This window comes from Chiloscyllium punctatum, chromosome 17, assembly GCF_047496795.1.
Source record: "Chiloscyllium punctatum isolate Juve2018m chromosome 17, sChiPun1.3, whole genome shotgun sequence".
NCBI classification, from domain to species: domain Eukaryota; kingdom Metazoa; phylum Chordata; class Chondrichthyes; order Orectolobiformes; family Hemiscylliidae; genus Chiloscyllium; species Chiloscyllium punctatum.
The window spans coordinates 83,747,418-83,763,591 of record NC_092755.1 but is presented as its reverse complement, the minus strand read 5'-3'; the positions used below and the strand labels follow the sequence as shown (position 1 = coordinate 83,763,591).

General features: G+C 42.8%; 1 protein-coding gene across 2 annotated transcripts in view; it reads right to left on the bottom strand.

Moving 5' to 3' along the window:
- chfr (checkpoint with forkhead and ring finger domains, E3 ubiquitin protein ligase) overlaps positions 1–14,141 on the bottom strand; it is a 53,378-nt gene extending 39,237 nt beyond the window's left edge. Inside the window, exons 1-2 of one of the 2 annotated variants that reach the window (XM_072587717.1) lie at positions 13,950–14,141; positions 195–291 (exon numbers count right to left, since the gene is read on the bottom strand). In XM_072587717.1, coding sequence (XP_072443818.1) covers positions 195–291; positions 13,950–14,058 — 206 coding nt within the window. In that variant the 5' untranslated portion in view covers positions 14,059–14,141. Of the gene's footprint in view, positions 1–194; positions 292–9,368; positions 9,446–13,949 lie in introns of those variants that run through there. The other variant, XM_072587718.1, reaches the window with a different exon arrangement.
- Between the last annotated feature and the right edge of the window lie 2,033 nt (positions 14,142–16,174).

The window sequence follows — 16,174 nt, the reverse complement described above, 5'->3', positions numbered from 1 at the left end:
ACCCTCGCATACAAAAGAGAGACAAACTTTCATCCCAATTTTGATCTCTAGCAACAGCCAGGCATCCACAAATAAACAACAAGTCTGTGTTGGATGCAGTGGTACCATCACAAGATAAACAAATTTCACTTTCAGAATATACTTTAAAAAACAGAAACAAAATGCTCAATCTAGAAAAAAAGGATGCAGTTTACCTTGTATCCTCTAACCACACTTGTCCAGTTTTCTCTCTAATTATTTTACAGTGGTCTCCAGAAACAAGTTTATTGCCAGGAAATGACAAGTCACAACCTATAAAAAAACAGAACATTGATTTTAAATATAAAAAGGTAATTTATTATATTACTTGCATAATTCAGGACTAGTCAGGTACAAAACTCTTCTCAAATTAAGATAGTTCACTAATTAGTCAACTTTCAATACATAATGGAATTCCTCAAAAGGTGGTGGAAGCATCCAATAGTATTCTGAAAAAAAGAACTTGATAATGACTTGAAGGGAAAATAATTACCCAGTTACAGGAAATACCAGGCGAGTTTCTGAGTTGCTCTACCAAGAATCTTAAATCTACAGTGTGAAAACAGGCCATTTGGCCCATTGAGTATACCCCCACCCTCCCCCGGAAGAGCATCCCACCCTGATCCGCCTCCCCACCCTATCCCTGTAACCCTGCATTCCCCATGGCTAATCCATTTCGTCTGTACATCCCTGGACACTATGGGTAATTTACCATGACCAATGCATCTAACCTGCATATCTTTTGACTGTGGAAGGAAACCAACACTGCCAGACAAACCAATACAGACATGGGGAGAATGTGCAAACTATCATCACAGATAGTTGCCCCAAGATGGAATCGAACCCAGGTCCCTGAACCATCCTGCCACTTGGCTGGCAAAGCCACCATGAGCTGAATGTGCTTCTTCTGTGCTGTTTCATTTTGTTACCTAAAATTCTTATCATTTGAAGATAGTTCAATTTTCAATATTGCACCTCAGTGATTAACTAAAATAGACCTGTTCCAATTCTATATGTAAAACCATGTTAGAGTTGCTCTTTAAATAGAAGCAAGCACAAAATCCCAAGGCAGCATTCCTTCTGTCAATCCCATACAGAACTCAATATATTCACTAACTGATGTCATACACAACCCCCAATAAAGTGATTTACATCATTTTCCTTCTTTAAACCAATATGGAAACTATTTCTAATCTGTGCACGATTCAGGAGTAAAAAGGATACAAATCTCATCTTTAAAAGAATTCATTTCCGATATCAATAATCAGAAACAGGTCCATGCCCAATCACAAATATTGGACTTCTGTAGAGGGGCTACACAAATTATAATTTAGAAAGGTAAAAGGGCTAATTTACTAACCAACTCTCTTCGCTATATTAAGAGTTTATCAAAATTAATTTTAAATACCTTGCTCATCTCTCTAACAACTGGGAGAAAGTGAGGACTGCAGATGCTGGAGATCAGAGTCTTTTCCAGCACCACACTCTTAGACTCATTTCTCTAGCATCAAATGTCAGATTTCATTATAATGGAATACAATTTTAAGCACTGAAAGCTTCTGATTTCTTGCCAGTGTGATGATACTATGGCTTTTTACAGATGTATTTTGTCGTGGTATTTTTATGGAAAGGTTCAAAGCCATAGATGCCAATTAATCTCTCCAAGCCTATAAAATAAACTTCTTGTGAGGCCATGGTTTTTTAAAAAATGTTGGACCAGCAGAAGCCACATGAATGGGTGGAGTCAGGTTCCCACAAAACCAGGGTTTTAGTTTAACTTTCAGCAGTTGTTGCATTTTGAATTTGGCCGTGGAATTAGTTTCTTTTCCAGAATTTTCTCTGTTACACAGAAAAGGTGGGGTTCTCTTTCTGCTGCCAGAATCGCATTTGAGACAACGAGTTTTGCTGATTTTGCCTTTGCCAAGTACTGTATCTGTTTGTGAGCTGTTCCTATATTGGAACAATTGCTGTTTGGTAGTTAAATAATCCATTATTCCGTTAAGTTTTCCATTAAAGTTAAAGTTAGACTAAGTCTTCTTTCTTTAATTGCAGGGTAATAATAAAGTGTGTTTTGCTTAAGCTGAGTAGTGAGACCAAACAAATTACATCTGGAACACAGCACCTATACTTGCCTACATATAGGATAAAAGTTAAGGTTTAGGCTATCTCCTAAATTTGATCTGGTGTTTGATCTAGTCCACAACACCAAAAACAGGCCATCAGCCTGTCCAACTGTAATCAGCCTTGCTTTTTGTTCCCAACAATTAGTCTACGATCTTATCAGGACACAAGTAACACTGCAGCAGAATATGTGCATCAGATGCATTGAAAGAACTCAGCTGGTAGCACTCAAGTCAGAAGGTTGTGGGTTCAAGTCCCACTCATGGGATCTGTACATCGTAGGCCAAATTCTGGTGAAGTATCAAGGAATGTCTCACATCGTGCCTGGGTCAATATCTATATACCCTCAATCAGCACCAGAAAATTAGATTATCTAATCCTTGTCACACTGTCTGTTGAAGCTTGTTGTGCAGATTTTGGCTGTTGCTGTTCTTAAGTTATAAAGTAATTATACTTCAATTGTCTGTAATGCACCTTTGAGGTGTCCAAAGATTGTGAAAGGTGCTGAAGGAAAACATATTTTCATTTCTGAGGTGTGTCTGTGCATCATGAAATAACCACCAATCATGGAATGGATGTGCTTCCTTTTAAGGAAAGATAAAACAAACAATAAGGTGCACTTGAACCTGGAGGTGCTAAATATTAAAAACTGGTCAATCACATTTGGAAAGCACAACACAATCTCTGGAAGTACTAAATCAAAGCCAACTTGATAAGGTTTGGACAGCTGCCCTCAAGGGAAAACAAAAGTAAAGATGTTTACATTGAAAAAGGTGAGCTTAGAAATACTCTTGAGGAAACAGAAACAGATTAACAGATTTTGCAGAGTAAATCACAGAGGTTCAACTTGACACAAGAACAATATACAAGATGCAAGTTCTTCACACTTCCTGCATATATGGAACAGCCTGCAGGGGGAGTTTGTGAAATCCCAGGATGATACAGAGATCGGCAGTAACGTTAATCAGCAGTATGGGGTAGGGGGAAGAAAGAGAGAGATATAAATTTGTGAATGTAGTGCACATGAACACTTTATTGCAATCTCTTATTGCTGAATGTTTTCAAAAACAGTAGTAGATAGGAAGTGACAGGCTTACTAAATGTCATCATGTTGAAGGTGCTTCATAAATGTAAGTTGTTGTAGTAGTAAGTTATGGTCATGGAGACTGCTTAAGAGATTTCCTGAAAATTGTACATGGATAATTTACCCATTTCAAGCAGCTGGAAACATGATGCAGCAGGTTGTGCTATCAGACAAAGCAGATGAAAACTATCATTTACAAGATTTCCCTCTCATTTTGTAAGGAGGTTTTAAGCCTGATTTTAATTTAATCTTCCCAGCTCTCTCAACAAATCAATTGTAACACATGGAGTAACTGATTAATAAATCTATTAGGTCCAATCACCAATTGGTGATGGGTTAGGGTTAGGATTTTGGCTCATCTCTCATCTCCCAGACCATCCACAACCTCATCACCTCTGGGGATCTCCCACCCACAGCATCATCTCCCAGACCATCCACAACCTCCATCTCCAGGGATCTCCCACCTGCAGCCTCCAACCTCATTGTCTGTGAATTCCGCACTGCCCGATTCGACCTCCTACTGAAGATTCACAAAGCCAATTGCCCCTGGCGATCTACTGTCTCAGCTGGTGCCTGTCCAACCGAATTCATCTCTTCCTACCTAGACACTGTCCCGTCCCACTTAGTCCAGGAACTCCTCACCTACGATCGTGACACCACCCACGCCCTTCACCTCCTCGAAGATTTTCATTTCCCCGGCCCCCAACGCCTCATCTTCAACATGGACATCCAGTCCTTGTATACATCGATCCACCACGACAAAGGTCTCCAAGCCCTCTGTTTCTTCCTCTCACGCTGCTCAACTAGTACCTTTCAATCGACACCCTCATCTGCCTGGCTGAATTAGTCCCCATCCTCAACAGCTTCTTCCAATCCTCCCAATTCCTCTAAAAGCCATTGGCACCCAGCTATATATGCTTACCTGTTTGTCAGATACATGGAACAGTCCATCTTCTGCAGATACACCAGCATCACCCCCAACCTGTTCCTCTGTTACATCGATGACTGAATCGGTGCTGCCTCTTGCTCCCACGTGGAGGTTGAACAGTTCATCAACTTGACCAACACCTTCCACCCCGACCTCAAAATTCACCTGGACTATCTTGGACACCTCCCTCTCCTTCCTGGACCTCTCCAGCGACCAACTAACCACAGACATCAATAAGGCAACCGACTCCCACAGCTACCTACACTACACCTCCTCCCACTCTACCTCCTGTAAAACCGCCATCCCTTATTCCCAATTCCTCCGCTGCATCTGTTCCCAGGATGACGAATTCCACCTCAAAGTCCCAGATTGCCTCCTTCTTCCATGATCGCAAGTTCCCTTCCCACGTGGTTGAGGATGCCTTCCAGCGCATCTCCTCCACTTCACACACCATCACCCTTGAACCCCACTTCTCCGAATGCAACATGGCACAACCCCCCTGGTCCTCACTTTCCACCCTACAAACCTCAGATACATTGAATCATCCTCCACCACTTCCAGATGGACCCCACCAAAGGTACATTTCCCTCCCTATCAGCATTCCAGAGATACTATTCTCTCCGCTACCCCCTCAGCAGGTTCTCACCATTCCCCCCACACCTGACACCTTTCCAGAACCTGAGCCCACAACACTCCCCTCACCTCCACCCAAGGCCCCAAGGGACCCTTCCACATCAGTCAGAAATTTACTTGTACTTCTACCAATGTCATCGACTGCATCCATTGCACCCAGTTTTGTCTCCTCTACGTCAAAAGAGACAGGACGCCTTCTCGCGGATCATTTCAGAGAACATCTCTGGGGCACCCGCACCCACCAATCCATGGCTGAACACTTCAACTCCCCTTCCCACTGTGTCAAGGACATCCAGGCCATGGGCCTCCTCCATCGCCAAACCGTTACCACTCGACGCCTGGAGGAGGAATGCCTCATATTCAGCCTTGGGACCCTGCAACCACATGGGATAAATGTGGATTTCAACATCTTCCTTATTCTCCCCCTCCCCCCCCCCCCCCCCCCCCCCCAACCCCACATTATCCCAGTCCCAAGCCTCCAACTCAGGACTGCCCTCCGGACCTGTCCATCACTCACCCCTCTGACCTATCACTTTCGCCCTCACCTTCATCCACCTAACTTTCACCCAACACTGCCAGCCCCACCCCCCTCTACCATTTATCTCTCAGCCCCAGCCCACAAGCCTCATTCCTGATGAAGGGCTTATGCCCAAAATGTCGATTCTCCTGCTCCTCAGATGCTGCCTGACCTGCTGTGCTTTCCCAGCACCACACTCTCGACTCAATATTACAGGCACAAAAATGTAGCCATTACAGTAATGGACTAGTTACAAACTTCCCTAATGACAAGAGATAAAATGCTATCATTACAAGGTGGTTTGAATTGAATTTGAATAAATCTGGGTACTTGTGGGACATGCAAACTCCTGCATTTTCATTTGAAAAACAAGTTATTCAGAAATGGTACCTGTCCGCAACCCCCTCCATCCAAAGCTGGTCTGAACTACAGGCAATTCTACATATATGTGTGGACTGTACATTGGTGCTAACAGGAAGATTGCCAGCATTCGCCATCATTACTCCATTAATGTCTTTTGGGAATTGATAAACAATAGAAATCTTGAAGTTGCTCTCAACTTTTAAATGATTAAAGTTGCTGTAAAAGCCCATAAAATGACACCTATGAAGAGGGGTGTAATTGGGCCTTTAATGGCACACTAAGATTACAATTAGTGTAAAACAGCCTCGTTGGCCCAGAGAAACAACTTTTACATTTTCAGAATGTCAAACTCCTCAATTATGGTAAAAGCGATTCAACATATTAATTTCTTTGGAAAAAATGTATAAATGTTTCAACTTCTAATAATCATCCAATTTTAATAATTGACCATGTTATTTGAAAATTAAAAGTGAAAGAGTTTATAATTTTCTGTAATATTCTCTGACAAAATACTTCAACAAAATGGTTGATTATGCTGTTTGAAGACCACTAACAGCTGGACTATTGGAGATTCTGTTGACTTGATGCCAGATTTGAAGTATCATCAGAGAAATGGAAATCAACACCATTGTTTTGGTTGGCTAACATTTTAATATCCTTTGGAAATAGTTATACAACCATTCCAAATAAACTAGTAGCATCCCACGATTACTTGGGGAGGGGAGAATTGGTAATGAATGTAGCGTTTTGAGAAATTATGTGAGGTGGTCACATAATAAAGCCATGATGTGGAGGTAGCAGTGTGGACTGGGACTTGGGGGGACAGAGTTAAAAATCACAACACCAGGTTATAGTCCAACAAGTTTACTCGGAAGTACTAGCTTTCAGAGTGCTGCTCTGTCATCGGGTAGCTAGTGAGGCAGGATCATAAGACAATTTATAGCAAAGGATCAGTGTCATTCAATTACAATGGGGTATTGAACAAACCTAGATTGCTGTGAAGTCTTTCATCTTTCAGGATGGGTTACAGGTTTCAGTTCATTAATATGTAAATCCCAGACTTTCTTTCAAGTCACTTTCTCAAGACAACCTAAAGGTTTTATACAAAAAAAAAGGCAATATCTCAGCTCAGACAATACATTAAAGGTGTGAGGTTAGAGTTTGTCTGTTTCCCAAATCTTCAGTCAGACTGGTTCTATTTTCAAAGTAGGAATTTACAAATTAATGGATTGACTGCCAGCAGGTTGTGTGCTTTTTGAGCAAAAGTGGAATAGATCTGAAAATGGAAATACACCCAAACTTGTGTGTGCATGTGCGCACAAGCACATGTTGGGGGGGGTTGGGAAGAGAGAGAGGCATGTGCATGAGAATGTGTGCATTTACGTATGCTTGGTAGAGTGCGTGTGTGTTACGGATAAGGCTGAGAGAGGGTGTGTGCATGGTATATGGACGTGTGTCTGAGAGAGCATGTGTAGGAGGGGGTCTGCATGAGTACGCTTGTGCGAGAGTGTATAGTGTAGTGAGGTCACATGACATGAACTCAAGGTTCCAGTTGAGGCCATCCTCATGGGTTCCAAACTTGGCTATCAGCCTGTGCTCACCCACTGTGTTGTTGCTTATCCTGGAGGAAGGTCACCTGATGATCCAAGGCCGAATGTCCCTGACCACTGACCTGTTCCCCAACTGGGAGGAAACATTTGTCTGATGATTTTTGCATGGTGTCCATTCACCTGTTTTCATAGCTTTTGCTTGGCCTCACCAATGTACCATACTTCAGGGCACCCTTGCCTGCAGGTGTATGAGATAGACAACATTGGCAGAGTCACGAGTACCTGCCGTGTATATGGTGGGTGGTGCCCCCATGTGTAATGGTGGTATCAGTGTCAACACACTGACACGTTTTGCAGTGGTTGCCATGACAGTTGTACAGTGCTGTGGTTGATGTTGTCCTGAAGGCCGGGCAGTTTGCTGCGAACAATGGTCTGTTTAAGGTTTGGTGGTTGTGTAAAAGCAAGAAGTGGAGGCGTAGGGAAGGTCTTGGCGAGGTGCACATCCTCTTTGATAATGTGTTGCAGACTACGAAAAACATGGCGTAGTTTCTCCGCTCCTGTCTGACTCAAGATTGGGATACAGACAGACTCTAACTTCACACCTTTAATTCATTGTCTCAGCCGAGAGGTCACTTTTTTAATATAAAACCTTAAGTTATCTTGAGAAGGTAACTTAAAAGTAGTTCTGGGATTTATATATTAATGAACTGAAACTTGCAACCCATTCTAAAAGATGAAAGACTTAACAGCAATCTAGGTTTTTCTCAATATATAGTTTTAATTGCATGGCACTGTGATGTTTTGTTATAAATTCTGTCTTATGATCCTGCCACGGTAGTTACCTAATGAAGGAGCAGCACTCAAAGCTAGTACTTCCAAATAAACTTGTTCGACTATAACCTGATGTGTGATTGTTAACATAATAAAGCAACACGGCAATAGATCTCAGCACCTTGGCTTGGGAAAGATGCAAAGCTAAAGCTAAAATTCCTGATCCCGATTATGACTGAGTTGAACAAATTAGTTGAGTTCAATATTTTAACCAAAATTTATCATCGAGCTCAAATACAAAGAAGTGTGACATTGTCTGAGACAACTGCCTTTTTAATAATAGTCAGTGTTTTGCAAATCTGAAAGGGCTGTTGGCATGTAAATATCTTAAATTAGTGAGGATTCAAGAATCAAAATCCTTCAGTAAAGGGGAAGAGATTAACACTTTTGAAAAAAAATACTGGGGCAGAAAAATATCTTTAAAGAATTGGTCCATAATTTACAGAGTGAAAAGGAGCCAATTAATCTTGGTATTGCACAACGAGGAAAAAACATACACTACAGATCCATGACTCACTCAGGGCAAGTGTGGATTGCACTCAGCAGATTAAACACTGCAGCAATCTTTTCCCCAGGGAAGGGAGGAACACTATTAACTTTAATCATTAGTTTCCATAAAAAGTAGAGGGCAGCACCTGAGCAACTCTACACAAAGACATCATTTATAACCAGCTTACAAAGAAAAAAATGATTGAGAGGTCACAAAGTGCTACTTTAAAGAAAGCACTCCATTAAACACCAGTCAACCACTTAGTGAAATCCATCACGATTGTTACAGCAGAAGATTGCATTTAATGTCAAACATTAGTATTTTCTTTGATGGCTGTTCAAATGCTTAAACAATACTATAAAAACTCTGTTCTAATTGTGACAGATACATTACTGATTCTAGGGTGCTGCTTACACATGTGTCTTGGAAAGCTTTCCCAAGGAACCATTAAAAGGGGTGAAGACCTTCAAAACACTACATTACACCCAATGTGCAGAAGACATATTGGGAATTGCACCAGTGAAACAAGATAAAAACCATTCATTCAGGAGCTGGAAGATTCCACCCAGATAATTCAAGCAAAACACATTTTAGCTCCAATTGTTTTAAAAACAAAGTAATTCCACAAACTTTCAAGATGTGGAGGTGCCAGTGTTGGACTGGGCTGGACAAAGGTAAAAATCACAACATCAGGTTATAGTCCAACAAGTTTACTTGGAAGTACTAGCTTTCAGAGTGCTGCTCTGTCATCGGGTAACTAGTGAGGCAGGATCATAAGACAATTTATAGCAAAGGATCAGTGTCATTCAATTACAATGGTGTATTGAACAAACCTAGATTGCTGTGAAGTCTTTTATCTTTCAGGAAGGGTTCCAGGTTTTGGTTCATTAATATGTAAATCCCAGATCTTTCAAATCACCTTCAAGATAAGTTACAGTTTAAGTAAAACCTTTAGTTAAGACAGAATTTATAGCAAAATATCAGTGTCATGCAATTAAAACAATATATTAAACAAACCTAGATTACTATAAATTCTATGTTTTATGATCCTGCCCCACTAGTTACCTGAAGCAGTGACCTGAAAACTAGTACTTCAAAATAAACCTGTTGGACTATAACCTGGTGTTGAGATTGGTGAGGAAGGTAGCTGGGAATGAGATAGGTAGGTGAAAGTGGGGGTGAAAGAGAGAGAGATCTGAGAGGAGGGTGGAGCAGATAGATGGGAAGGAAGATTGACAAGTAGGACTGTTCAAGAGGGCAATGCCAAGTTGGAAGGTTGGGACTGGGATAATGTTTGGGGGTGGGGAAAGAGGAGAGAGAAGATGCAGATGAGTAAACTGGTGAAATCCACATTGACACCATGTGGTTAGACGGTCCCAAGGCAGAAGACAGGCATGCTTCCTCCAGGCGTCAGGTGGTTAGGGTTTGGTGATGGAGAAGGCCCAGGACTTGCATGTCCTTGGCAGAGTGGGAGGGGGAGTTAGTTAAAGTATTCAGCAACGGGGCAGTGGGGTTGGTTAGTCCAGGTGACCCAGAGATGTCCTCTGGGATGATCCGCAAGCTGGCATCCTGTCTCCCCAATCAGGTGCACCGGATACAGTAGAAGGTGTGTATGGAAGTACAGGTGAATTTCTGTCGGATGTAGAAGGGTCCTTGGACAGAGATGAGGGGGTAGGTCTGGGTGCTAGTTTTGCCCTTCTTGTGGTGGCAGGTGAAGGTGACAAGGGAGTGGGAGGGAATGGTCTCTCCAAAACACAGATAGGGTGGGGAGGGAAATATCTCCCTGGTGGTGGGGTCTGTTCGTAGATGGTAGAAATGGCAGAGGATGATGCAATGTATCCGGTGGTGAGGGTAGGGTGGAAGGGGGTTCTGTCCTTGTTGTGATTGGAGGGATGGGGTTCAAGGGTAGAGGTGAGGGAAGTGGAGGAGATGTGCTGGAGGACATCTGGGATATTCTACGGTGGAACTGGGCCTCCTGGGAGCAGATCTTGAGGAAGCGGAGGAATTGAGAATAAGAGATAGCATTTTTACAGGAGGCAGGGTGGGAGGAGGTGTAGTCCAGGTAGCTGTGGGAGTGGATGTCCGTGCTGAGTTGGTCACTGGAAATGGAGATGGAGGGGTCCAGGAAGGGGAGAGAGGTGTCCGAGATGGCCCAGGTAAACTGGAGGTCAGGGTGGAAGGTGTTGAAGTTGATGAACTGTTCAACCTCCTCGTGGGAGCACAAAGTAGCACCGATACAGTCATCGACGTAGCGGAGGAAAAGGTGGGGAATGTGCCAGTGCAGCTGCGGAAGATGGACTGTTCCAGGTACCCAACAAAGAGGCAGCATAGCACTCAGTTCTTTCAGTGAAGACATACAAGAGTGGAACTAAAGTGGTTCTTTGCTATGAACAACCAAGAGAATAATGATTTTTTTGGAAAAAAATCATTCAACTGCTTGGATATTTTTAGCTTGAGCTATGAGTTTCGAAATAATTATTTGGGCATAGAGAACTTAAACATTTCATCTTCCTAATTCTAATTAGTACAGGAAGTGGGTTCTGTGGGCTTCCTGCCAACCAATAGGTTGAGAAAAAAAGCTATAGAATTTATTTTATGAAAAGATACAAACATAACAGAACCCTACCTTAATTATATATCTCAACAACTCTAACCTAAATTAAACTGTATGTGGTTTCAAGTCCAATTCATAATTTCACAATTCCATCAGGACAAAGTGCAGCAGACAGGCACAAAGAACGACTGATGACTGAACCTATTAATGCATGCTGTGGCATTTCTGATAACAACCCCAAAACACCACCACATTCAGTACAATATGTTATGCAATTATTCAAAAAAGGTGTACAGCTTTAACACAAATTGCCTCAGGGTTGGTGAGTGTTAGCAGTGGAGGGGAATAACTTAGTTAAGAGAAGGTCAAACATTATTTCACTCTAATTGCCCCAGAAGGCAAGAACTGGAGTTTAAAAAAAAATTGCATTTCTATAGCATTCTTTCATGACCTCCAAGCATTTCAAAGTACTCTACAACCAATGCCTCATTATTTTAGTGTCTCATCTGAAAGATGACGCCTCCAACAGCCCAACAACGTGCAGTATTACATGAAGATGCTAGCCTTTATTTCAACATATCTCAACAAAAATGAGGGGTAGGCCATTTGGCCACTTGAGTCTGAAATACTATTCAACCACTCCATAGTTGATCAGTCTCATCTCCACCTTCCTGTACGATCTCCATATCCCTTAAATTCCCAAACAATTCCCAAACTATCATGATATACTCAAACAGTCTCCAAAATCCCAAAGATTCAGAACTCGAGTAAATTTTTCATTTCAGTCCTAAGTGGCCGAACCATCATCCTTGGACTGTGACATTTAGGATTTGCCAGACAGCATTTCATTTCAAGCCCATCCCTGGGTGCATTAGGGCATCAGGAATCAGCATTGTATTATGCAATTTAAGCCAGACCAGCGGTTCACATTCTCTGCATCATGGTGAAATTTGAATTAGAGACCGCTGCTCATCCAGTAACTGAAATACCAAGTTCATGGAGTTACTTAAAAATATGTTGAATCTGCAGGAAAGACAGTTTGAGGATTGTCAATTAGCTTTGAATCAGATCAAACAAAAAAAATCTTAAAATGTAAACAAGGAAACAAAAAGAAATTTCAATTATTTTCTTGGACGTGTGGGAAACAGGGTCAGGAAGAAGAATCCTGGAATTCTATGAACATTAAAATCAGGAGAACAATGCTGAAGGAATTAGTATATCTGCAGATACTTGATATTGTTGCAAGAAATTTTTCCATTCAACAAAAGTAGAAGAATTCATGTCCCAGTTAAAAGGTAGAGAGGCGTCAGGTCTCAGACCAAAGACTTGGCACTGCAGTACCAGGAGAGATCTGAATTATTGGAGGTGTTGTGTTATGGATCAGATACTAAACCAAGACCACATTTGCCATCTGAGGGAGAAGAAGACAGGAGCATTGCTGAACAAAGACCTTAGAATGCAGGTTCATAGTTCCTTGAAAGTAGAGTTGCAGGTAGAAAGGACCTTTATTGGTCAGAGCAGTGTATAGGAGCAGGGAGGTCATGTTGCAGTTGTACAGGACATTGGTTAGGCCACTTTTGGAATATTATTTACAATTCTGGTCTCCCTCCTATCGGAAGGATGTTGTGAAACTTGAAAGGGTTCAGAAAAGATTTATAGTACAAGGATGCTGGAAGGGTTGGAGGGTTTAAGCTAAATGGAGAGGCTGAACAGGCTGGGGCTGTTTTGCTGGAGCGGAGACTGAGGGGCAACCTTGTGAGATTTATAAAATCATGAGGGGCATAGATAAGGTAAACAAACATGGACATTTCCCTGGAGTAGGTAAGTCCAATACTAGAGGTTTAGGGTGAGAAGGGAAACATTTAAAAGGGACCTAAGGGGCAACATTTTCAAGCATAGGGTGGCACATGTATGGAGTGAGCTGCTAGAGGAAGTGGAGGAGTCTGGTAAAATTACATTTCAAATGCATCTGGATGGATACATGAACAGGGAAGGTTGAGGAGGATATGGGCTAACTGCTGGCAAATGGGACTAGATTCGTTTAGCATACCTGGTGGGCATGGCCAAGTTGGACCAAAGGATCTGTTTCCATGCTTTACATCTCTATGACTACTTGAAGAATAAGACAGCTGTCTTGATTTTCCTGGTTAATATTGCTGCCGCCGCCACCACCTTCCTTTCTCCCCCTCTCAATCAACACTGCTGAAGGTAGATAATCCAGTCAATATCACACCACTGCTTGTAGGAGCTTGATGTGTGGTTCCAAAAATATGTTGCAAATGAGTACACTTCAGAAAACTTGCCTCCCGCTGCAAAGTACTTTGGGTCATTCCGAGATCAAAAGAGGTGCCTTAAAAATGCATGTTCTTTCTTTTTAAACTGAAAAAAAAGCTCAGAACATCCAAACCTGCGAGAGATAACCAGCTCAACAACTAAACGCTGAGGAATGTTTTACTAAATAACAAGACCCTGGATGAAATCTGGAAAATCCAGCAAACAGGATATGTAATTTTTTTTAAACAAGCTAAGGAAGCAAAATAAAAAAAAGACTTCATTCACCTTACCCTGTGTAATGGGAAAAATCTATTGCCCCTTTCCTTTTGATCAGGAACAAATTAATTTCAAAAGAAATGTATAATTTAAAGATAAACAATCTTCCACAATCCTGGGGCTCTTTATTCTTCAGAGAATTTACAGTCAGTAGTAACTTTAAATAAGACTCTGGCTTCCTTTTGCCAGGGGGACAATGAGGCCAGTTTTACTGAAAGGGAGACTGACTTACCCTCTCCTCCCCTCGCCGTGTGAGCAGCTGCTGTCAGCCCAGCCTCTCTCCAGCCCTGATCCCCGAGGCCTCACTCACCCTTTTTCCGGCCGATGGTCCACTCACTGTTCACGAGCAGGATGTGGCTCTCGCTCTCTCTGTCGATGCGGCTCAGGCGGCCCCAGGCCTGGCTCTCCAGTGACTGCATCCCCCTCCACTCTCCTCCCTGCGGGCCCAGACCTCCCGCCGGTTACCTCCTCATTCACACACCCGGGAACAGGGATGACAGGACACGCGCAATCACTCCACAAGACCCCCCCCCCCCCCTTCACCAGGCCGAGCCGGCCTCGGAGTCTCACTCCCCTCCCCCCACTAACAGCTGACAGGGCGAGTCACCACCCACCCCCATAACCGGAAAGCACCAGCCCAGGCCCCGCCCCTTTCATCCCGCCCCACCCCTCCCCTCCTCTATTGGCTGACCGCGCGCACATCCGTCACTTCGGAATGGTGAAGCAAGACGTCAATCACATCAGACGCCCAGCCAATGCGCACCGCATTGACGTAAGCCACGCCTTCCCTCTTTCCCACCCCCCCTCTCCCCGGCTCTCTGCTGCTCCCACACTGCACCCCCTGGTATTGCACCCCCTGAATGGAGAGATTGTCAACACTGTTGCCAGTATACAGTTTGGGATCAATTAGCGAGGTCGGGTGGACGGCAATGCGATGCAAAGTAATATCAACAGCGTAGGGATGAGGTTACGAGCTTTCCTCTCCCCATCACCTGAAGTGTGGTGAGCGTCAGCTTAAGCCACATTAACGACAAAAACAGAAATTGCTGCAAAAATCTCAGCAGGTCTGACAGCATCTGCAGAGAGAAATCAGACCAGAAATGTTTCGGGTCCAATGACCCTCCTTCAGAACTCTTGTTCACCATTGTTCATCCCTCTCTAAGTAATAGCAACCTGATGGTCTGATGGTGACTTTACGTTACTTTCCCAGAGCAGTTTCTGTTTCGACACCTGAAAGTGAACGTAGTCCCCAGACCACCCGACAAAAAAAATTCTTCACTTCTTGGTGCAGTTTGAGAGGGGTACTGATATTTATTTATCTCCACAGAATAGAATAATAAAATTCCTACAGTGCAGATAGAGGTCATCTCACCCATACCCAGTCCCGTAACCTTGCATGGCTAATCCACCCAGCCTGCACATCCCTGGACACGATGGGCAATTTAGCATGGCCAGTCTATCTAACCTGCACATTTTTGGGCTGTGGGAGGAAACCCACGCAAACTCTATGCAAGTCACCCAAGGTTAGAATCAAGAAGTTCCTGATGCTGTGAGGCAGCAATGTCAACCACTGTGCCACCACGCCACCCCATCCCCTTACACATTTTAATGAAATGAATAGCAGGGAAGTAAAATCAAAGTTTTTGCTTCTTTCCCTGTGCAATACTTGAGTTCATCTCAAAAGATGTTATTTATGCTTGGTTAAGGCTCTTTGAAATTCAACTTGTTGCTGCAAAAGTTCCCATCCAAGCATATTCCTCACGAATGGTCTTCCAGCATCATTTAAGCCTTTCTGCCTTCATGTTTTCACGAGACAGCTCTTGGAGACAAGTGAACAAAGTTAGAAATCACACAATACCAGGTTATAGTCCAACAAGTTTATTTGGAAGCACTAGCTTTCGTAGCATTGCTCCTTCATCAGGTGATTGTGGAGAATAAGATTGTAAGACACAGAATTTATAGCAAAAGTTTCCAGTGTGATGTAACTGAAATTATATATTGAAAAAGACCTGAATTGTTTGTTAAGTGTCTCATCTTTTAGAATGGCCATGTTGGCCTAGATAAGGTATTGAAGGTGTTAACTCCCTGTGAACTCCCATTCGGAGAACACTTCAGCGGTCTAGGACATTCGACCTTGGACCTTTGTTCACTTGTCTCCAAGAACTGTCTTGTGAAAACATGAAGGCAGAAAAACTCGCATTAAAAGAAAATCGTGCAATAGCTGTGCCATTTAAACTATTGGAGTCACAATCATGTTATACCTAATACAGGTTTGGAAAGTTTGCGTTCAACAAATAACAATCTAAATTCTTCAATTGCGTTAAAGTCAATTCAAGTTGAAGAAACATGCATTATAGCAGAACCAACTGTACGTTGAAGAACCCACTAGAGTGCAAGCCACCTGAGACTGGGTATTGTGTGGTGAGAAAAGATTAATTGGCAGTTGCATTGTGTGAGGCACCTTGGGGCTTGGCGACCTTAATATAGTGGAATACCTCATCAAGGATGGAGACTAACATAGTTGATTCTGAGACT